The sequence below is a fragment of the Lampetra fluviatilis genome, chromosome 56 (genome assembly GCF_964198595.1).
Source record: "Lampetra fluviatilis chromosome 56, kcLamFluv1.1, whole genome shotgun sequence".
NCBI lineage: Eukaryota > Metazoa > Chordata > Hyperoartia > Petromyzontiformes > Petromyzontidae > Lampetra > Lampetra fluviatilis.
In genome coordinates this window covers 539,499-562,078 of record NC_136330.1, presented here as the reverse complement: position 1 = coordinate 562,078, position 22,580 = coordinate 539,499, and the positions used below count along the sequence as shown (strand labels likewise).

Sequence of the window (22,580 nt, the reverse complement as noted above, 5' to 3'; positions counted from 1 at the left end):
ACAGATATGGACAGGGGTCGTCCCGCTTAAAATATAAATTTAAGATGAACGATATATATTCTTGGTTCTTTCGGTAAAGTCACGTAGAAGGGAAATAAGAAAAGAATAATAAATAAAATAAAAACAACAGCAACACATTTTTTTCTAATTTTTTCTAATTTTCTTGCTGTGGTTTTCACACCTGATGATGATTGCTTGTGTTGCAATCGAAACGTCGTGATAATTTTATTGTTCTATTTTATTATTACCCTTCTACGAAATTTAGATGAACGATGTTAGATTATCCAAACCCCTTATCAGTGCCCGACCTAATCACAGACCAATTCAGACTTTATTGGTCACCCCGTGCCCTTATAAATCTCAAAGTTCATCCTCCAAAGTCCCATCACAAGGGAGAAACACAAACAATTTAGACTTTCGTGACTGCAGGAATTAATATTCTTGGTTCTTTCGGTAAAGTCACGTAGATAGAAAACAAATCAAAATTAAAAGCATGTTTACACCAAGTATTAGTTTTTTTTAAGGCTGAGTAGACCTAGGGGAGGCTCAGGACCGGTTCAGAAATTCTCCGTCACTCCCACTGGGCCGTCCTCCACTCGGCGGACAACGCGTGGCGAGCAAAGCGTCAAATGGTCGCGGACCCTGAGGCCGGGCCGAGGCTGCGCTCTCCTCCTCGCCGCCTACCCCCGTCTCCGCGCGGACGCGGGATCCAGGAGGGTTCAGGGGGGTCCACGGGGGTCCAAGGGGGTCCAAGGGGGTTGCGGCGGGAGTCTGCGGAGTGACAGGGGTCCAGCGGAGGGGTCGGGAGAGGCATGGCGTTCGAGGGCGGCAGAAAGCGGGACGGTATGTCCATCAGTGGTATGGTATACAAAGCGCGCGCTTATCCACACTAGACTTTACACGGCGTTATGCCTATCCACGCTAGAATTTCTAAAGCGGTTTGCTAATATTGTGCTCTTAAAATAATCGATTGTTAATCAACGAGATTTGAACTAAATCAAGATTAGATTCGAAGCTTTGTGCCGAGATGCTTCTAGCGAACTCTTCTCCTCCACGTCCCGGCGTGGAAGCTGAAACAGCGGTCCGAGTTTGTTGAATCCCACCCAGCAACGTGGGACGGCTTCGTTAGAATCGATAGGTCGCGTGCGATGGTGAGGTCAAGTGTGGGCATTTACCTCCCTCTCACCTCTTCCCAAGACGTCTTTGTCGCCGTGGAAGAGTAGGCCAAATACTGTGTGGTGGAGGCCCTCCCGTCAGCAGTGGCGTGATGGAGACATTGCAGGCCTGCACCTTTATCAATTACAGTTCGATAATAAGGCGGGATGCCTCTCAACGCGATAATTTATAACGAGAGAGTCCATCAACGTATAATTTGTATAGTTTTAATGTCTATTAAGATGGCTGTAAACATGATCATTGATGTCTTAGTTATAATTCTGGAAAGCTATTGCGACTGAGCATGAATAGGCCGTACCCATCAACACTGTCATTGATAATAATAATCACCAACCTGTTTTAAAGCCTCTTGTTTGATGAAGGCCGCCTCCTCCCCACGCCGCCCGGCACGTGGGGGCTGCTTCACCAAACGTCTCGTTGGCTAGGGCGCCGTGAAGTGGACGTGGGTGGAATTGAGGCAAAGTTTCGAACCAAGTTCAATGACCATCCACTCGGCGCCCCGGCTTCATCGCCAGGTGGTTGGAACCTCGATTCGAACCCAGGGTCTCGGCTGTTGCCAAGCTCAGCGATTCTGACCTCAGCCACCTGGTCATCTCAAGTAAACAAAAGCTGTTATGCACAGCATGTAGGGCACGGTATATCCACTCGCGTTATTCCTGGAAAACACTTTTATTAAACATGGATCGGAGAACAAATGCACGCCAATGACACCATTCAAACTGTGAATAAAATAAAGCGTTCTTGGGCAGGACACGAATGGCTCGGAGGGACGAGGGTCAATGGCCAAGAAGAATAACAGTGGCCGCCAAGGAATGGAATGTGTCAGAAAGAGTCTATCGAGGAGATGGAGTGATAACCAGCTTGCAGGTCATCATAGGGGGATCGTGAGAGGTGGTGGCGGTGGCTTGCGGAGGCCTTCATCCAACACGGCTGATTAACCCACGGCTGATTAACCCACGCCTGATTATGACTTACATTGTAAAGGACATTCCTCCGAGTTCTGGATCAGACAACGCGTCCAATCCGTGTGATATGTGCGTGTTCTAATTGCGTTTACGATTATAACACATTGCACCATGTTTCCCATCTTCCAGACTCGAGCGCTGGGGAGAGCGGTGTGGAGGAGTTGGGGCGGACTTCTGGTCGAAGCCAACGAGAAAAGAAACGATCCTACAAAGATTTCCTGCGGGAAGAAGAGGAGACCTTTGCAGAGGCATGGAAGACCTCGAAAAAGAGGCATCGGGTAATCCTCTTCTTCTCGGACGTTTCCTCCACCGCAGTCGTGTCTCTACACACATCTGTCTGTCGCTGTGTCTTTAAACTGAGGCGGTTTGCATTCTGTCCAGAATTTGAAGTTTGACTTCCATTCACATCTGGTCTTCCTCTTCCCCGAGCATCTTGGGGCCTTTCCTCCATCATAAATCGATACTCATTAACAACCCTAATTTTCGCACGCCTACTTGACATGATGTGCCTGGATTGTGTTGGCTATGATGTGAAGTGGCTCGCACTGAACGTTAGTTATTGCATGTATGCACTTTCATTGCCTTCTGAAAGAATCTGAACTACGTTAGATTAGAGTGACCCTGCATGTTCTGTGTGTGCGTGTTTTCAGTCTTCGGAGTAAAGAGCGGTAGTGTCGTGGTTGGCACGCTGCGTTACGAACTTGGTGACCAGAATTCGATTCCTGCTCACGGCGAACACCAGTGACGATTATCTGAATCGGTTGTGGGCCTTCCCTAGATCGACCCAGCCTCAAATGAGTACCTGATGTGATGCATAATCATCACCATTGGGGAGACAAGGGCGGACGGTCGTGATGCTGGCCACCCTCCCCATCAGTGTGCCGTACCAGACTTCATAGGTGCTCTCTAACAGTACTTATAGGTGCTCGCTAACAGTCTGTCGAGGCTATAGGGGGGGGATCTTTGTCTTTGTAGTCTTCGGAAGGCATCTCGTCTCGCGATGGAGATGGGCTGAAGCTCAAGCTCATCCTCTCGCCCAAGGACAAGTCCTCCACGGAGGAGGAGGGCACCATGGTCTCGTACGGGATGATGGTGCCGGCCAAGAAGGCGACGATGCGGCGTCCGCCCAGCCGGTTCGAGCCTGGTGAGATCGGGGAGGAAGACTATGTGAGGATGCGCAAGGGCAGCGCGGCCATACTGGCGCGCGTCAGCGAAAGTTCAGAGACTTCGGTGTACTCCGACAGCAGGTGAGCGGGCACATCACCGTCACGTGTCACCGCGTACGTCGGCTCGCCCGGCAATGTAGACCAGAGAGTCCGTTACTCTGCTGCCACGTGCCGATTAAACTCGCAGCCCATGCTCCAGGATCTCAGTGGTGCCGGCTCAATGCTCTGCCCTCTGAGCCACCTGACCACCTCATCACTCGGTTTATGGAATTAAGAATCCATTGCTCTCCTACCATCTCCTGCCCAACTTGCAGCACGAGCCTAGAACACCTGGTATTCCCAAGCAGTCTCCCATCATCCAAGTAGCCAGGCTCAACGCTGTTTTGAGCCTGGTTGATGAATCAGGTGAATTCTGGGCAATTGGTCATAGGCACAATCGAGATAACATTTTGGGAGAAAAAACGTTTTACAAATAAAAGTTTTTCTCCCCAGGGTCCACATGAGCGAGAGCGGCGACTCGGACTCGGATGACTCTGACGGCGTTGGCGACCCTGTCATGCTGGGCGCCAGCGTCGTCGGCGTGGGCGGAGGGGGAGTGGCGGCATCGGCGGCGGTGGCGGTGGTCGGCCTCGGGGTGGACGGGCCTGCCGAGAGCCTGTCGGACTTCGAGCTGTCGGGCCTGGAGGCGGGCGAAGTGACGGGCACGTCGGAGGAGGAGGGCCTCATCACGGGCGACTTCCTGAGCACCTACTACCGCCCCGAGGTGCGCAAGAAGAAGAAGGTGAAGAAGAGCAAGAAGAAGAAGGACAAGGGCAAGCAGAAGAAGCACAAGAAGCACAGGAAGCACGCTGCGGGGGCGCTTCCCGAGTGCCAGGGGGCGGCGGCGGCGGTTGTGGCAATGGTGTCGCCGGCGGCCGCGGCGTCCCTGCCGCTCCGCGGGATGCTGGGCGACGGGGGAGGAGCAGAAGGAGTCGGGGTGTTTGGCGGCAAAATGAGCGGAGTGCCGGGCATCGGCAGCCCCTATGCGATCCCGCAGCCGCCCCCTCCCATCCTCCACAGTGACGGCAAGGCCGACAAGAGGAAGAAAAGGGAGGCGGACAAGGAGAAGGATGAAAAGCCTGAAAAGGTGCCGGGTATTTTTAGCGTTTTTGTCTGTGTGTGCGCGAATCGACCACGGCATGATTATTTTATTATATCCCAGAAAATTGCTTTTTTTTAAGGTGAGAAAAAATCGCTCAGCTTTTTATGCACCAGCCTTTGTGCCGCAGAGGTCACTAATGGAGCCTGTGGTGTGCGCGTGTATTTTTTAATTTGCCGCCGGATTGAAATATGAAGTGGAAACGTGTGCTCACGGCGCCGCCGTGGTGGTTTGTCCTCGGTGGGTTTTGTCTGCCGAGAATAAATTAATGAACGACTCGAAGATTCGCATTGAAAAAGTTAGGGTGGCGGTACTTTTACAAGCAGAAATAATAAATAAAGTATACCCCATTCATCATTAGCGCCTTTTTATAATAGCCTATAAGAGCCATTGCATGCGATGTCAGCCCATTGTATATTCTCCTGTCACAAGGTGGCAGTGTTAATTACGAATGTGGGAAGTTATGATTCGGGCTCTGCGATTCACACTTGGATGATATGTTTGCTGTGCATATGTACGTGTATACATTTGGCCCGTTTGTCAATCCACTGCTGGATGAGGGCCTCCCCCCACATTGTGTGTGTCATGGGGGTAATTTGGCCATACTAAAGCACGCTGGTCTGTGTGGGTTGGTTAACGCGGGAAGCATAAACGTGGGAGCGTAGGAGTACACTACAATAATTTAATTTGGTGCACTGCCGCCTTATGCCTATTATATAGCCCCCGCAGCCTGTATCACCTGTGGTGCACAGAGATCGCCCATTTAAGCACTTTCCAGCCTCAATACTGCTTAGCTTCTGGGATCTGACAGGAGAATGGTGCATTCCATGTGATTTGGTCATACGTCTTGTGTATGTGTGTTAATGTGTGTGTATATATATGTATGCGCCACCAAAGCTGTGCAAAAAACTGACTCCCAAGCTTTCTTCAATCCCACGACACCACTTCTGTCCACCCAGCAGCAGTATAAATGGGTTCTTCGCAGTTTGTCGATTGGCAGGTCATGTGTGGGCCAAGACTTTTGGCCAGCGTGGAAGAGTAGGCCAAAATCCCCTCTGGAGGTTGCTCTTTAAAACTCCACCTATTAGAGGCTCTTCTGCCAGCAATGGGAAAGTAATTGCATGGTTGGGTTTTGGCATAGGTTTCGTGGACAATGTTTTTTTTCCTTTTTATAGTGTGCACATTCCCTTTACCCTACGATGTCATGTGACTGAGGCTACTGCCGACTGTCTTGGGCTGTACTCATCCTCATAACAGAGCTGCTTGGCTCGATGGGGCCTCACCACCTGAAATAATAAAGCCCGAGTCTCACACTGCAAATGTTTGTGCCATGTGGTCAGAAGAAGAAAGCTGTCACCGCGTATCACCTTTGGAGTAAGGAGTATCGACACGTCATCATCGCGGAGAGCCCCGGCATGGGTGAGTCTTCAACATTTCTCTGTAATACTTTCCAACACTCGCTTGTCCTCAGAAGCGTTCAATTCGTAATTCATTCTGGCATCTTAGGATTGTTTTATAATTTCATTTGCGTTTCTTTTCTAAATGCATTAAATTATTTTTCTACATTTGTTTTCGTCAACGTTTCAACTTCACTTGTGCAAAGAGCCTTAAACCTCGTGATGTCAAAGGCGCTCTATAAATACAGATTAACATATACATCCTCATGTATAGAGGACTGCAGAGCTTGGACAATTGCTGGCAGTGCCGGCTCACCACCTGGCTGCCGCCATCCAGCTTGTCTGTAGCTCGGCAGTTGTGAGAGTTAAAATCTGCATGAACGACGCCACTATGTAAAACTCAACGATTAATAGTAACAACCATTTCTACTAATGTTTTATGTTCATGAAAGTTACGTGTGTACAATCTAGGGGAGACTAGGATTGTGTTATTGTCGAAGCATTATGCAAATGGCGCGTATACTTCATTCGTTGCAGATTTTGGAGAAATAAGTAAAAAATTGGGCGATGTGTGGAAGCGTCTACCGGAGAAGGAGAAGCTGGTAAGGAGCGAGTCAGCTGAGCCAGCTCGCTCATTCTGCCCTGCTGCCCCCACCGTCTGGAACTCCCTTCCCCCAGCCACCCGTGCTGTCGGCTCCCTGCCGCTCCTCAAACCCAGGCTGAAGGTCTACCTCTTCTCCTCTGCCCCTGGCTCGCTGCCTCTTTCAGATGTGGTCACTAAATCCATATCGTGTTGCATTGTGTTGTCGGGAAAAAAGCCAAATTTAGATATACTGCATACTTACTTACTCATTGGTTCTTATCTTTGGTTCTTAATTAATTTTAAATAAAATTTTATTTTCTACCCACGTGACTTTACCGAAAGAACCAAAGAGTATGGATTCCTGCAGTCACGAAAGCTTCAAATCAAGATTGCATACTTCATTAATTGTTTTATTTACATACAGTTTATCAATGAAACCTCTTAGAGACACCGGGAACGAATATCTAAACCAGTCCTGGGCCTCCCCTAGGTCGACTCTGCCTTAAATGAGTTCCTGGTTTAATGTGTAAACATCACTGGGGATATAAAGGCAGCCAGAAGTGGTGCTGGCCACCCCCTTTGTGTGCCATGCCGGCCTTTATCGGCGCTCGCTAACAGCACTTGCCCCAAGTCTGCTCTGGCTACGGGGGCACCATTTTGTTTGTGTTTATTGTTGCTGATGTTCGCGGCGTGTGCTCTGGTCTGACTAGGTCTGGAAACAGAAGCAGCAGTACTTGCAGCACAAGCAGAACAAGGCCGAGGCCACGACGGTGCGGAGGAAGGGTGGCGACCTCTTGGAGCCCGACCTGCCCCGACCTAAAGGTGTTGACCAGCTGCAGGGTTCATTCTGACATTCCGACTGCAACGCGGCCTAACCCCAAAACAATGTGGGTCATAGTACTGGCTACGGGGGAAAAAACCTGCGTTTTTATTGTTCATTCTGTAAATACAGTAGTTGTTATTTACACTCGGTATTCACCGAGTGGACGAACATCACCATCGTCACGATGGCTACTCAGACCGCTGCTGCTCGCCAGAGGACAGAAGCGTGAGACACTGTGCCGGGGCAAGACCACTTCAGTTTCATGACGAATGCGATGATGATGATGTTCCACCTGGTGCTGCTCGTGATAATGATCCTGCTGCTGCTGATGATGCTGCCGCTGATAACGATGATGCTGTTGAGGATGATGACGACGGCGATGATGACACCTGCCGTCCGTGCGCTCCCGCAGCATCGGGGGGCTCGCACAAGAAGGGGCTGTCGGGCTCCCCCAAGCCGCGGGCACTAGACATGGAGGCCGTGGACGTGGCCGCTCACCTGCAGCTGCTGGGGGAGTCTCTCAGTCTCATTGGGCACCGCCTACAGGAAACCGAGGTGCTTGCGCTGCAGCATTCCCTTTGGCTAGAGCCGTCAGTGGTTGGCTGAAAAACAATCGATTGGTACATTTTTCCCACGTGCCGACATGATTTGTTTGCCTCTGTCAGGTGCTGGATGGTACATATCCCTAATTGACAATTATACCTTCCACGAGCCGACCCGAGAGGAGCCACAAATGCATTGGTTCGGCCCGCTAACGTTGTTCGCTCGGCTCGGTTGCAGGGCATGGTGGCCGTGTCGGGCGGCCTGTCTGTGATGCTGGACTCGCTGCTGTGCGCACTGGGCCCCCTCGCCTGCCTCACCGCTCAGGTGGACGAGATCAACGGCTGCTCCAGGCTTGTGTTGGTGAGTGGCGGCTGCTGCACGCTCCAGTGAGACAGCATTGATGGCTCAGCACGTCCTGACTTGCTGGACTATATTGTGCATTCCTTGGGTCTCTTGTCCTGAAGATGCTTGATGTAGTTTCAAGCGAAATCCTTTAGTTATCGTTAAATCACCACCTGACCCTGAAGGTCTGCTCTTCAAGTGTCCCAGCGTCCAGCTTTTGGGTGTGCACCTCCAGTCCTGCAGCACACGTGGGAACGGAGATTAATCTTTTGTTTCCCAAATATTTTGTTGATATCCGATTCGCTGAATGATTGAAATGATATTTTGCGAATTTTTGGACAGCCCAGCTCTATAGCACATGCTACAATAGTACAACTTTACATTTAATATATGTTTTTGACTTCGTGTGTGTGTGTGTGTTCAAAGGCCAATACCCTGGACAACATTGCATATGTGATGCCTGGACTGTAAGAGAGATTTGCTTCCAAGTGCTACCCAAGAAGAAGAAGCTTAAGCTAAATTTGCATAACTTGTACATTGATGTAGACGTTCTGGTAAATGTGGACTCCCGACTTATTCGTTTTTTTAACATTTTATTCGAATTTGCTTGTATATTTGATAATCATCGACAAGTTTAAAACGGAACTGTGGTAAAGGAAGGAGGGTTGGGCCATGGATAAGAGCATTTATCAACAAGAGGATTTCACGCAGCACTATCTGCAGGCTGTACGTGAGGCCCTCGGCCACGCTGTTCCACGTTGCGTGCACGACGCGACCCAGGAAGATCCCGCGGGAACGTACACTTCACTCGGAATCAACTCAATCTCATATCTCGATCACCATCTGGGGAGCACCTGCCACTCAAAGCCACATCATCTCTTTCCAGCCTGTGGAGGCCAATAGGTCCATGGCTTGTTGACAATGGCCCTCTTACCCTGCCGCGTGTGCGCTGCCGTATGGCTGCCTAAGACCCTCGCCCTTATCTCCAATGCCTCCTCACCACTCACGCCTTTCACCTGTATTTAGGTCTTCCCCCTCCATAATTTCCCTCTACCATAGTGGCGAATGACCACGCTGAAAGTCTTAGATGGTACATTATGTACCTGTGTTGAATTTCTTTCGCAACGTACGTAGCCAACCGTGCTAATCGGAGGTGCGAAACCCTTCGTAGCAAATCAACAAAATCTGTGGACACTTCAATCTCTGCAAATGGTTCCATTTAACTTTCATCCATAATCTGTTTTGCAGGCAAGAGAAGGATTATAAATATGGTAAACTTAACTAAATTGCTTATACTGGATAAGAAAAATAGCTACGACTTTACATGCCCATCATCTATTCAGTGAAACGTGCTCGGTAGAATTGTAAGATATGCATACGCTATCATAGCATGTTCATTTTCAGTGTTTTCCCTTGAGTAAAGAAGTCTTTGTAATCAAACATTATTTTACGTGTTTAGTGTAATTTGTCTAATATTCCTAGATCGCTGTTGAATTTAACTTCAGACAAAAGTGTAAAATAAACATTTAACTTACAATGTCATATGAGAGATGCTTTAGGGTCAATTTAAAAGTTTAACCTTTGAAGCATTTTTAGCTTGGATGATATCACATTGTCCATAGTCACACATGTTCTATATGTCACCTTTTATAATGTGCCCGGAGTTTTAAAGTATGTTGTTAACACAAAACGAAAAACATTTGTAATAAATATTTTGCAACAATTTAATATAAAAATGTTGGCTCTTGCACCGTTTGTGTCCTCTGCGAATGTGTTTTGTGCTTGAATATGCATTTGGTCGCATGGTTTTTAAGCGCAATCTCCTACCAGTGGGGCATGCACCACTCGTGGCAGTAGTCCAACAGCCCAGGCCACGTGTGTCACTTGTCGGTACCACCCGAGGTGGCGTAACATTCGTGGTTCCATTTTATTAAGGGGCCAATAACAGTGACGTATGCGATAACCGTTTGTAATTAGTAGGATATCAAATAATTGAGTCTCATTCGCCATACAACGTTTAGTTGTATGAAGCGTCGTCGTTCACGCATCTCACAATCGCTGAGGAACCGCAGACATGCTGGAAATCCCGCAGCCAGGCAGTGAGCTCGCACCAGCAATTGCCCAAGCTCTGCGTTTCTCTATATCAGAGGTCGGTAACCTGCGGCTCTTTAGGGACTGCTTCGTGACGTCATTTATTAAGCACCACAGTCTCGTAATCAGCACGTTGCATTGCGGCTCTTGAAACAATGAGTTTTTGTTTACCGAAGTTTAAAAAAATTACTCCAATTGTTATTTTGGTAGCCGACCCCTGCTCTATATAAAACGATGTTTATATTCTTCTATTGGATTGTACCCAATTGCTAAATCTGGATATCTCTCCTACACTGAGGCAAATACACGTGTACGTTTGTTCACTTGATAACTTCATCAAATGGCTTCATCGGGTGGAGGAGGATGTACGACACATTTTACTTGCACGATCTGACTCAAATATAAATTACGAATCGTGATATGTTATCTTGAGATTCCCATGCTGCGTTCAGCAGATTAGAACATTTCCTCTTCCTCCAAGCTGATTCCCATTCTCGATTTGAAGTTTTCGTGACTGCAAGGATCCATACTCTTTGGTTCTTTCGGTAAAGTCGCGTAGGTGGAACTCAAAATAAGAAATAACTAAATTAAATCACGTTTCGATTGCAACACAAGCAATCATCATCAAGTGTGAAAATCACAACTAGAAAATGTTTCACTTTAGTAAAAATAGTTATTTAAAAATTTTATTTCTTATTTTTATTCTTGTTTCAGCGACAACTCAACGCGAGTTTCAACCTTTTATTGGTTTGTTTTATCGTAAGTCGTCAGCCTTGTCGAGAATGCGTCTGGATGAGCACGTGTCACCACCACCACGTGTCCTCTTTAAAGGGGCACTTTGGCGGACACGCGGTGTCACGGGGCTCTATTTGACCAGCAGATGCAACGCCTGCAGGGGTCGGGAACCTGAGGCGCAGCAGCCGCACGCGGCTCTTTACGGAGCGCTCCGTGACGTCATTTATCAAGGACCATCGCCTCGTGTTCACCACGAAGTGCACTGCCACTCGTGACATATCGAGGGCTTGAACGAATTCGAGAAAGAAATGCCTGTCATTGTTATTTTGGTTGCCGACCCCTGGCCAATCAGAGACGGGGTGACGCTGGCCAATCAGAGACGGGGTGACGGTGAAATCGCCGCGGTCCCTGAGCTGAGCTCGAGTCGCGGGGCGAGTGGAGGCAGCGTTGAGTCGGCCGCGCTCGCAGCCTGCGCCTCGACTCGCCCTCTTCCACGCACCGCGAACGTTCTGGAGCCTCCGCTCGGCTCGCAACAAGCTCCTCGGTTAGTTTGCGACGTCGTGATGCGCGCACACACGACAAGCGCGTTTCCTGTGCGTTGTCACGAGCGGTGTCGCGCACCCTGAGCACATCCTGGGCCTACTCTCTAGGCTTCGTGTGGAAGTTGAAGCAAAATGCGTTTAGTAATCAATTATTAGTAAGCGTTATAGTGATTACGTGTATGATGGTACGTGTTTTAGATTAACAATATCTGTCGTGCAGGAGTGTGCGTGTGTGCACACTAAAATGTGCGGGGGGGAGCGGTGGCGCAGTGCTTGGGGCGCTGCGCTACGAACCCAGCGATCCGAGTTGGAGCCACGGCTAACATCAATGGCCATTGATATCTGAACCGGCCTTGCCCCCACCACACTGACCAACACGCAATGACCAGCGTGGTGAAGTATGGTCAAACAACCCCCATGACTAACACGGCATGGGGAGGCCCTCATTAGCACCGCATTACAATATGACGAAACGCAGGGTAATCCATTCGTAGATGCATGTGTATGTTGAACTTCTTTCGCGCCGTACATAGCCAACCGTGCCAATAGTCTGCGTGGGATACCTCACTAAAATACTCGATACAATTACGGATACAACGACAAATCAAAGCCAATACTGTACATACCTCCCGCTAATTCCAATACACGTGTTTAACCTCCGAACACATGCCTGTGTTTGAACCAACCATCACTATCACATTCAATCTGCTTTTCAGAATAAAGCCACGGGGACATTAGACTAATGTACAGTATTTATAATCCTGTAAAGTACTTTAAATAACACAGTCTAAGCACTGTCGCAATATCGTAGGTTAATTATTTCGCACGGAATATAAACCGCAAAAGTAACAACTAAACAGTAATGAGAGAACGGATGTGTAAACGCTGCGTTGGCAGTGGTGCTTACGGGGTAATACCTCGATATATGAAGTAGATACGGCGCTGGAGCGTCGTTCGTATATTGAAACTTCGTATATTGATAACTTATATCAGTACTTTGAGAATGCGTTCTGAGCCTTCGTAACTTGCTATGGCATACGATTAACACGTAATAACTTACCGTTCACATCAGAAAAAAAACAATTTGCAGTATATTGAAAATAATATAGTCTATACTGTACACTATTAACATTAAAAACTTACGAATAAAATAAACATTTAAGATACTTAATTGCATTCTTATTTATGTTGTACTGCAGATCGATAAATGTATTATCTAGTTCGTGTTTTCAGTGCTTTTCTATTACCATTAAAAATAATGTTAATAAATCCAAAGTCACTGAAACTTCATACGTACGTTGAACTTCTTTCGCACTGTATGCAGCCAACAGCGCTAATCCGAGATACATATCATATATTCGCATATCGAGGTATTACTGTAATTACAAAAAAACAACGCATTCTTCAACACTGCCTTAATATAAAATATACGGTATGATCTCATTGAGATCAGAAATTATTCTGATAACAAGGACCATTGCCCGAAATGTATATTATTTATATTGTTGTTTTACAGCAGTGTTATTGGTAAATGTGCTGAGTTTTTTTGTGCGAGTCTACTATGTACATGTGCCAACGTGGGTGCGTTGATGTGTGTCAGCACTGCGAGGAGAATTCCCCTTCCGATGGACGCGAAGGAGGAGGAGCAATCAGTTGGTGGCTCTGCGGAAAATCCATCACCAACCCACGGATCGGAGAAACGGGTGGACGAAGAGGTGCCTCAAGATCGGAAGTCAGAGCACAGATTTGATGAAGCGGCGTCTTCAGATCAGAAGCCAGAGCATCGATCTGATGAAGCTGTCTCTCGAGATCAGAAGTCAGACCACAGATCTGATGGAGCTGTGTCCCAAGATCAGACGGCAGAACAACAGGGTGATGATGAAGCGGCGTCTTCAGATCAGAAGCCAGAGCAGCGGGCTGATGAATCTGTGTCTCAAAGTCTGAAGTCCGTAGTGGAGCTCTCAGGGCAGAGTGATAAACGTGAGTCAGATCGGCGGAACCATGAGGATCAGGATGAGGAGACCCACCGTCGGCGAGGTGAGCAGTCCACATTCGAGGAGCAACCTTCCTCCTCGGATAAACGGGAGCCTCGCTCGAAAGAGCAGATTGCTGAGGATGAAAGATTAGAACGTGAGGTTCAGGAACTTTTAAACGAACTCAAACCAGGTGCGGGAGCATTCAAAGATGGCGACTTGAATGGCGGCGACATGCGTAATGGAGATAAATATTCCAAGGGAGACTACGGCGGTGATGACCACAAGTCCAGATCACAGGTAAGGTTTGTGAAGTATAATTGTAACTATTCGCATGCAACCAAATCACCCGGAATGTGCCAGATTTCATCATACCTTGATAGCGAAGCAGAATTGAGCATGCATAGTGCTTGGTTACATAAAAAAACGGCTGTACATTTGTAATGCTTTTCAACGTAAGGTTAAATGCATAAATGCTTTTGCTCTATGCATTTATTTGCTCTTGACACTGCTGACAGAAGGGCCTCTGCTAGCGGGACCTTTGGAGGTCGGGGCTGTACCTCTGACTTGTCACCCGACTCGCTTCACAGGCGTCGAGGATTCACGACGACGACGATGACTTCCAGTCGGAGAGCCACCGCAACCGTGAGCGCTGGCTCTTCCGCTCACGCTCTCACTCGCGCTCCCGCTCTCGTTCCCGCTCTCGGGAGCGCGACGGCACTGCCGTCCACCGTCACCACGACAACCGCGCGTGGGAGCGCGAGGAGCGGCTGCGCAAAGAAGCCGAGGACTTCTGGGATAAGTTCGTGACTCTCGTAGAGATTATCCACATCAATTATTATTTTTTATAAAGTTTTCTTGCTATTAGGTTACTCGCCTTGTACAAAGCAGACCATGTTGAGCAAAGGGTTGCCGAGAACTTGATGAAAGGCAACACTTAATATATTTGCCTTTTCTGTCTAGGGCATGATGACATCACACGCCATACACCTCTCACACTGCTGCCACAATATTTTTTTTCCTGACACAATATGATGTACATTTTGTCAAATGTACGGTTATTGTTTAGGTTTGATCCTCTTCTTTTTTGTTGTTTGAAAATCAGTAAGCGCATTTTGCTCAATTTGCGTCATCGTGTTTATTTTCACAGGAGGCTTCGTCAGCGCAAGAGAATTGCCGAGAGGGGGTGCGATGAGCTCTGGGCCTTATCTCCAAAGCACCCCGCTCCCGAGTAGGTGCCAATACGGGAGTGTGTGGTCTCTGATAGTGAGCCATTGTCACAGTTGCTGCCAACACAAATTGGCATACGACTGTGCACCCAATGTTACCATTACCAGTTTTCATATTCACTAAGTGCTGTTCATTCTTCTTCCTCCTGACATTTTCCGCACTTGTGATGTCTACTTTTCTGCACATCTTCCTCCACACCTATCCTTGGTCATCTCCACCTCACAGTCAGTCATATTCCTCCTCATATAGGGTCTGCCTGCCCAGTCCTCTTTCTCCATTCTCATTCTCTTCTCATTCCTGTTCTGAGCCATCTCCATGGCCACTTACCTGACTCGCTACCAGGATTCAAATGTTTATTTCCTTTATATATGTATGCATACGTGTATTGAGGACACCGTGAATTGGAACGAAGGAGAATTAAAGATGTGATCAATTTCGTTAAATTAGAGATGGATATGATAAGGAGGCTACTGTGAAAACATTGTTTACACATTTAATGATGTGAAATATATAGCTCACGCAGTATTCATTCACGACCAGAGAATGATTCAGAGACACGGGAATCACGGACGAGCAGGAAGGCAGCCAGAACTAGCGCCAACACTTGTCCAACCTCTGGGGTCCGATATTGACATCTTTGGCCAACTCCATTAATTAGTGTTTTATACACGTGGTAGGAAATCTGAGTGTCCAGAGAAAGGTCACGCTTGCAAGGGGGATAACTGTCAATCTCCACACAGATGGAATACGGATGGAAATTATTCCACTCGCTGTGCTGTGGAATAAAAATATGGGAATTTGTATTTTTATTTAGTTTGATTCCTGATGGAAACCCAATGCATAGGTGAGTCTTAAATAAAACACAACATGTTGGCTAATCAACAAGGTGTGCTTAAGATTTCTTACTTTGTAGAATATTGAGAACAATCATGTCCCCAGGAGATGACCGGGTGGTTCTGATGTCCAGAGTGCTGTATCAAGCTGCCATCGGCGCTCACGGTTGCTCAAAGCAAATCCGTGGCTGGTTAGGATTGCCCATTTGAGCAGAGAGACACTTAGGAAATAGGCATTACAGTGTGACCTCAGCTGTTGAAATGTTAGTGCTATGTTTTTTTTCACTCGAGTGTGGACTTGGTATGCAGTTGATGACGATCGATATGGATTTTGTGGGTTTTTTTTTTCAGTTCTGATGAAAATTCCCCTGTGGAAGTGGAACCATTGAAAAGCAGCTCAGAAGGTAACAACAACTGTTACTGCACCATTACTATCTCCTAGTGTGCATCTTATTCAATTATTGCCTATGGCCTATGGCAATAATGGGCAATAATAATATTATTAATAATATTGCCTATGAGGTCTACTAGCCATGAGATGACTTCAGGAGAGAGTTTGTGTAGTTTTGCTATTCCTCCATTGAGGGAGCGCAGACTACAGCGTTGAATGGCCACAGTCACACTCCTGTGGCTTGTGCCTTTAATTAAACATTTGTGAAAGAGATGCACAAATCGGCCCGTTGATGTTGTGATGCGGTTGATGGTCACACCGGTGTGCATCTTAAAGGAGGAAACTAATTACTCAATGAGTTGTCATGATTCAGGCTTGCAGTTTCATTCTAGAGTAAAAAAAATAATGAATGTCACATCTCGTTCGTATTGACATTGTCATTTATATTTATACCATATTTTGTTGTCTTTTTCCATCAACCACATTGTATGTTAGCATGTAAAGTGCGTGTAGTTTTGGCACTATATGTGCAAGGTTGTGGCCTTGCCTCCAAATGCTGCTTGGCTTTGTGGGAAGTTGCCCTGAGTGGGAGGTGACCTCGCCACACACTTTACCGACCAGGGAGAGAGACGGTTTTTGTTGCTACGCCTGTGCCCATCGCTTCGCTTCGTTCCGATCGGTGCTTCCACCGAGACGCGCTTAGCGATCGCGACGAGCAACAACGCGATGCGTCCCCCACGTAGATGAGAAGAAGAAGAGGAAGAGGAAGCGCAAGAGGAAGAAGAAGAAGAAGTCCAAGAAGAGCAAGAAGCACAGGAAGGAGGAGGCGGGCAGCGAGGATGAGAGTGAGAGCGACGGATCTGCACACGAAGGTTTGTCCATGCTAATTACACGGTGCCCGGCTCTCTGTTTAAAACCAGACAACGCCCAACGCATACGCGCACAGCTCTCGCATTGTGCGCGCCTACGTAGGTTGCACCTGGCCCGTTGGCTCGGCGGTCGATTGAAAACTCATTTTTCTACAATTGCTTTTTAGTTTGTTGTCCTTCCCCCGCACCTCCAGTTAGCATGGTTGGCTACGTACGGTGCGAAAGAAGTTCAGCATACACACGTGTGCACACAGAGCGCGCGACTCGCAGGTGAAATGTTCCAAGTTCAAATCCTGATTGGTGGTTTACTCAGCCGAGCACCTCTCCAGCGTTCTATGGAGATCATCCTTGCCCCCACCATAGGAATGTGGAATTTCAACCACTTGCAAAGTGCTGCAAATAGGAGTTTAGCACTGTCTCAATGATCATTTGAGCAGGAAATCCCTTTTGACCCTGGCTGTGGGTCCAACACACACTAAAAACAGATAGTTGAATGATTCATTACATGCCAACTGTGCCAGGGCCATCAGGTGCAGTTGTATTTTGTATTTGGATGCGTTATAAATCTAAAATGTATTGGATTGTTTCTAATCAGTAGGGGCTGCTGGAGGGGCTGATGCGTTTCACAACGGCAAAGTGCCACGCAGCTGAAACACAAGATAGCGACAGCGGGGGGGGGGGGGGCACTGTCGGCTTGGATCCTGGCCATTCCCATCTGTCTCCCACCACTGTTGTATGTACGTAATGTACGTGTGGCTATATATGTGTGTGTGTGTCATGAGGAGCAGTGGCATAGTGGTTAGCGGAACTGCATTAAGAACCCGGTAACCCGGGTTCGATTCCAGACCACGACTATCATCTGTGGTGAATTATGTATTTGAACTGGTCCCGGGCCTCCCTTAGGCTGACTCAGCCCCAAAGGAGTACTTGGAGTGATGTGTAAACAATAACTCTTGGGAGACAAAGGCGGCTGGGCATGGTAATTGCCACACTGTTAACTTATGCACCGTTCTGGTCTTAATAGGTGCTTGCTCACTGTGCTTGCCCCAACAGTCTGTTAAGCTCCTACGGGGGATAGTTGTTCTTGTTACATCGGATAGTATTAATTCCACTCACACTGACCATCGTGGGTTGAATGTTAGGCAAACGGTGTCCTCTGTCTTTGAACACCATTTGGTTAAAAACAATCCAACCCTCGCCACTAGTTCAGCGCTGATGATTTTGTTAATTATAATTAACAAAATCATCCGCTTAGAGTCGACTTAATGAGCAAGTCAAGTAACTGGTTTATTATGATTTATATCATTAGCAAAGCAGTGATCAAATGCATTATAGATCCTTGTTATTGTGCATCAACAAACTTAAATTATTGTCCTTTATTTCCAGAGACCGAAGAGAAAAAGAAAAAGAAAAGTCACAAGTAAGAAAATATGCTTCTTAAAATACCGCAAGAATCATTCATAGTTCCAGGAGATTGCGTTCCCTACTGCCTTAACTGCTGACATCCACAGGCTTGATACAGGGGGGACACCACCTCCAGGAATCTGGGTATCGTGTATCTCATCGTTGGGATGTACTCACACGTGTGCACTCGGGTGTTCATTTCTCACTGAATATTTATCGCGAGTCGCTGGTGGACGGCGGTAAGGCGCGTGATGTAAAGCCTGGGATGAAACCCTTGGCAATTTGGTTAAAAGAAGCTCGGGTTACAACACATGGTGTTTGCTGCAAGGACTTTCCCTCTCCCTGAGAGGTCGTTGAGTACTCTGCTGCTTGAGTATTTGGGAGATGAATGGGTAAGGAGTTGTGTAAAGAAATACGTTTAGCGATCGTTATTTAATTTTGTTCAATTTGGTTAAATTCCAAATGTGAAAATGTAAAATCTCCGTTTGACTGTCATTTGCAGAGCATGACTCGGGAGTATTCCCACGATCGTGTGGATAAACAAAAAGACACTTAAAGTGATCTCAAAGCGAGTTTTGTGATTTCTTCTTCCACGGTCCATTGCTCTGAAAGCATTCCGAATGGACGCCTGGTCTCACGACGATGCTGATAGCACAAGTTTGAATACAATTGTAGAGGAAGATGCGTGATTGATATGTTGAAGCAAATCGTTGTCAAGCGTCCCATGCTCATTTTTCAGGAAAAAGTCAAAGAAGAAGAGGTCAAAGGTTGTGTCTTCCAGCGACTCCTCGGATGAGTCTGAGTCGGAATCTGCCTCGGAGGATGAGCACAATGAAGTGTGGGTGGAGAAGCAGCGTAAGTGATCAAGTGGCAGTTGTTGTGCACTAGCACAACAACTCAAAACACTCGCCATGCATTGTTAACACTCGTCTGACTCGTCTGAATTTAGTTTATGTGGGTAATCCGTTTAGATCTGTCGCCTGCTGTAGGCGTGTTGCAATTCACTCCCACTGCAGTTCAGTTAATTGATTCAATTATTTTAGTTTTACGTTGTGGTGAAAGTTGTGTATAGAAATACTAAATAATGCTTATATGTGGAGGGTAGAGCGGTGTGGGGTTGAGCCATGGCGCAGGAGTTGGCGCGCTGCACTATGAACCCAATCACCTGAGTTGGTGGCGGTGACATGCTGTTGCAGAGGTTCGTGGTTCAAGTCCTGTCGGCCGCTCTGGTTAATCCTGCGGGTGTAACAACCTGCATACGCATCTTCTGCTTCACAGTGGATGTTACACATTCCGTGATGTTACTTTTAAAAAGAGTAGGCCATGTGTCCCAGCTACACGGTAAAAAATGTTGCCAAACTTGAACATAACTCGCATATTTTTGGTGTAAAATCACAGTGACATCATGACCTGTGAAAGTACAGCAGGCCGAGTTGGCCTGTGAAACAGTACCTTCGTGATAGCCTTGCGCTGTGGAAGCGGCACGGAGACCAGATGCGCTCATGATTTGATTTGCGTTACAGGCTCTGAGAATGCAGAATTCTTCATTGGACCACTGCCTCCTTTGTCTGCAATGGATGGAGGGGACAGACCCATGAAGTAAGTTTTTTGTCACTGTAATTGCATTACCCACTTGACTTAATGGTGCTATCAGAACCTTACAATAGAAGGCGTTTCTGATTGTGTGTTGGCATCGGACGGCAAACATTCTTGCATTGTGTCCCAAGCATGAAAATAAAGTTCTCCACGAGTTTAGTTTTGTTCCAGGTGTCTCTGGTCTTGTATCCACGTGATTTAAAGTGGATGACGAGAACCATATTTGCCAATAGATGGCACTGTTTGATGCTGTAAACTTATTTGTAATCAAACATTCAATATTCTATACAGATTAAACCCAATGCACATAAATGTAAAACCTTTGTCTAACGTCGTACTGCTCCCTGCCTTCCCCTCCACCGTCACAGCTACGGCCACGCGCTGCTCCCAGGAGAAGGTGCGGCCATGGCGGAGTTTGTGAAGGCCGGCAAGAGGATTCCGCGCAGAGGAGAGATCGGGCTGACGAGCGACGAGATCGCCTCCTTCGAGTCGCAGGGATACGTCATGAGTGGCAGCAGGTTGGTGCTCCGTCGCGCCCGGCCGCATGTCACCCGCCCGGTGGGGCGAGTGGCACCAGGTCGTGTACACGCCAGGGGAGTGGCACCAGGTCGTGTACACGCCAGGGGAGTGGTGACCAGGGCGTGTACACGCCAGGGGAGTGGTGACCAGGGCGTGTACACGCCAGGGGAGTGGCACCAGGTCGTGTACACGCCAGGGGAGTGGTGACCAGGGCGTGTACACGCCAGGGGAGTGGTGACCAGGGCGTGTACACGCCAGGGGAGTGGTGACCAGTGCGTGTACACGCCTGGGGAGTGGCACCAGGGCATGTACACACCAGGGGAGTGATGACCAGGTCGTGTACATGCCAGGGGAGTGGTGACCAGGTCGAGTTTCGTTACTGTCCACGGCTAACAACGTTGGTGAGTGATTTGTCTCAACTGGTTGTGGGCCAACTGCCCTGCCCCTCCCTGCACTTCCTCCCCATCGAGTTACACTGCCCGCAGTATGCGGTAGTGCGTGGCAAAAGCTTGAGAGAAGAAATGCTGAAAATGCTGCCCAATCCAGAAGCTTGCTGTGCCCTCCCTCCACCAACAGTACCGACAGTGCTTACTGCGGCAGTACGTTTACTCAAATTGGAACAATGCAGAGGGGATTGGCATGGCCACTGCGTAAAGGTGACATTAAAATCCACAAAGTATTTGATGATTATAGTGCCTTCATGATAGCCTTTGTACTAAAAGAAGGGCGCAAATACAAATTGTAATCATTAATTACTTTCGCAACAGCGCTTAGAGACTCACGTTGCGTGAACCGTCTTTGTGATGTTTTTGCACCAAAGGCATCGCCGCATGGAGGCCGTGCGTCTGCGTAAGGAGAACCAGATCTACAGCGCGGACGAGAAGCGAGCGCTCGCCTCCTTCAACAAGGAAGAGCGCTCCAAGAGAGAGAACCGCATTCTCGCCGGCTTCCGCGAGATGATTTACCGCAAGACCAACAAGGATCACAAGTAGTGGGGTCCGTTGCTCCAAGTCTGTCGCATTGTCATCGGGGTTGTCGGTCGGTCCGGTGGTCACGGAATCGATAATGAGACACAGTTCGATTTTATAACAATTGAACTGATTGGCAACGCGCAAGCTTTACAACCGCGCGACGGTATTCCGCGAGAGCCACAAGGATCACAAGTAGCGGTGGCCGTGATGGGAAGTCTGGCTTGTTTTAATGGATCGGGGTTATTAATCGGCACAGAATATTTTAGTAGCCATCAGACCTCTCACGCGGCACGGCGTGTCCCCGCGTGGGTGGTTGGTTGCTCAGTGGCAGTCGTCGTGAGGCAGAGCCCCTCTGTCCCCCCGCGCGGAACGTCTCGACACACACACAGGGGAGGGACTTTTATTGTACGAAATCTACGTGCACCAGACGGATAATGATTCCTTTTTTTCTTGCATTTACTGATAAAGCTATAAACGAAGTGAACAACACTTGTTGTCACGTTGCTTTATTTGAATGTAACATCACAATTGGTATTGCAAGGGCAAGTTGGCTGTGATCTTTAAACGCATAAAAGACATCTGGGGATCGTGGTGATAGGGAAGGATGCGTGTTGTGACCGGTTGTTGTGTTCCAACGTTGGTGCATCGTCTCCCCGTTCCGACGTCTGCGTCGCTCGTTCCTGCTTGGTGTTGGCACGCGGTCTGCGATGTCCATCTACCCGCACCCTCGTCGGCTGTATGCACGTCTGGCTTCAACGCTCTTGTTTTCTGTACATGAGTAAATATTTTTTTGTAGTCTGAAAATATATACATGCAATTAAATCTGGGAAAAGTGAATTTGTAAAGTGTCTGTTCTTGCAAATTAGAATATTTTCCTGTGAATTTCAGTAAAATTACACTTGCCTAAAGAACTCTGCCCCGCTCCTTCCTTGCCTCTTTCGTAAAGCCTGCCTAAATCATCGTGCTAGATTTCCTTTTTTGTGTATTCCAGTTTCCAACAAATTTTTCTTTTGTTCGGTGAAATTTTTAGAACGGCAATTTAGTTTAGCACGTTTGTGCAGCAGAATTTGATAAAGAAAAGCAAACGGACGAGGGTGCCTCCAGATGAAAGTTTTCAGTCCGTGCGTGTTACTTGCTACGAATTAACCGCGTCCCTCCCTACCAGGTGGCGGTATTGTGATTAATGTAACCTGACGGCACGTAGCAGGTGGCGCTATCGCGAGAATCTCCATGCATATAACATTAACGACAAGCCACAGTGCGATTTTGGCATTGCAACCCAAACTAATGACT

General features: G+C 47.7%; 2 protein-coding genes and 1 non-coding gene across 6 annotated transcripts; all 3 read left to right on the top strand.

Annotated features, from left to right (window-relative positions):
- The first annotated feature begins 741 nt into the window (after window positions 1-741).
- On the top strand, window positions 742-9,856 carry HMGXB4 (HMG-box containing 4). 4 transcript variants are annotated; one of them, XM_078880027.1, is made up of 10 exons: window positions 742-843; window positions 2,271-2,419; window positions 3,117-3,388; window positions 3,800-4,433; window positions 5,786-5,864; window positions 6,380-6,444; window positions 7,136-7,247; window positions 7,661-7,803; window positions 8,029-8,151; window positions 8,560-9,856. In XM_078880027.1, exons 1-10 carry the CDS (start codon window positions 813-815, stop codon window positions 8,602-8,604), a joined length of 1,653 nt encoding a protein of 550 aa, XP_078736153.1. In that variant the 5' UTR covers window positions 742-812; the 3' UTR covers window positions 8,605-9,856. The 4 variants fall into 4 exon arrangements, with proteins under 4 accessions (XP_078736153.1, XP_078736154.1, XP_078736152.1 ...); XM_078880028.1 differs by having other exon boundaries at window positions 744-858; window positions 3,183-3,388; XM_078880026.1 differs by having other exon boundaries at window positions 744-858; window positions 5,789-5,864.
- Window positions 9,857-11,252: 1,396 nt separating this feature from the next.
- On the top strand, window positions 11,253-22,204 carry LOC144950045 (uncharacterized). The gene is made up of 11 exons (XM_078880024.1): window positions 11,253-11,503; window positions 13,102-13,774; window positions 14,065-14,276; window positions 14,625-14,705; window positions 15,889-15,941; window positions 16,672-16,800; window positions 18,184-18,217; window positions 18,941-19,056; window positions 19,725-19,800; window positions 20,166-20,315; window positions 21,137-22,204. The coding sequence occupies exons 1-11, from the start codon at window positions 11,268-11,270 to the stop codon at window positions 21,306-21,308; spliced, it is 1,932 nt and encodes a 643-aa protein (XP_078736150.1). The 5' UTR covers window positions 11,253-11,267; the 3' UTR covers window positions 21,309-22,204.
- LOC144950210 (U6 spliceosomal RNA) lies at window positions 20,901-21,007 on the top strand. The gene has a single exon (XR_013640359.1). It is a non-coding gene; the product is annotated as a U6 spliceosomal RNA (small nuclear RNA).
- Window positions 22,205-22,580: the final 376 nt, after the last annotated feature.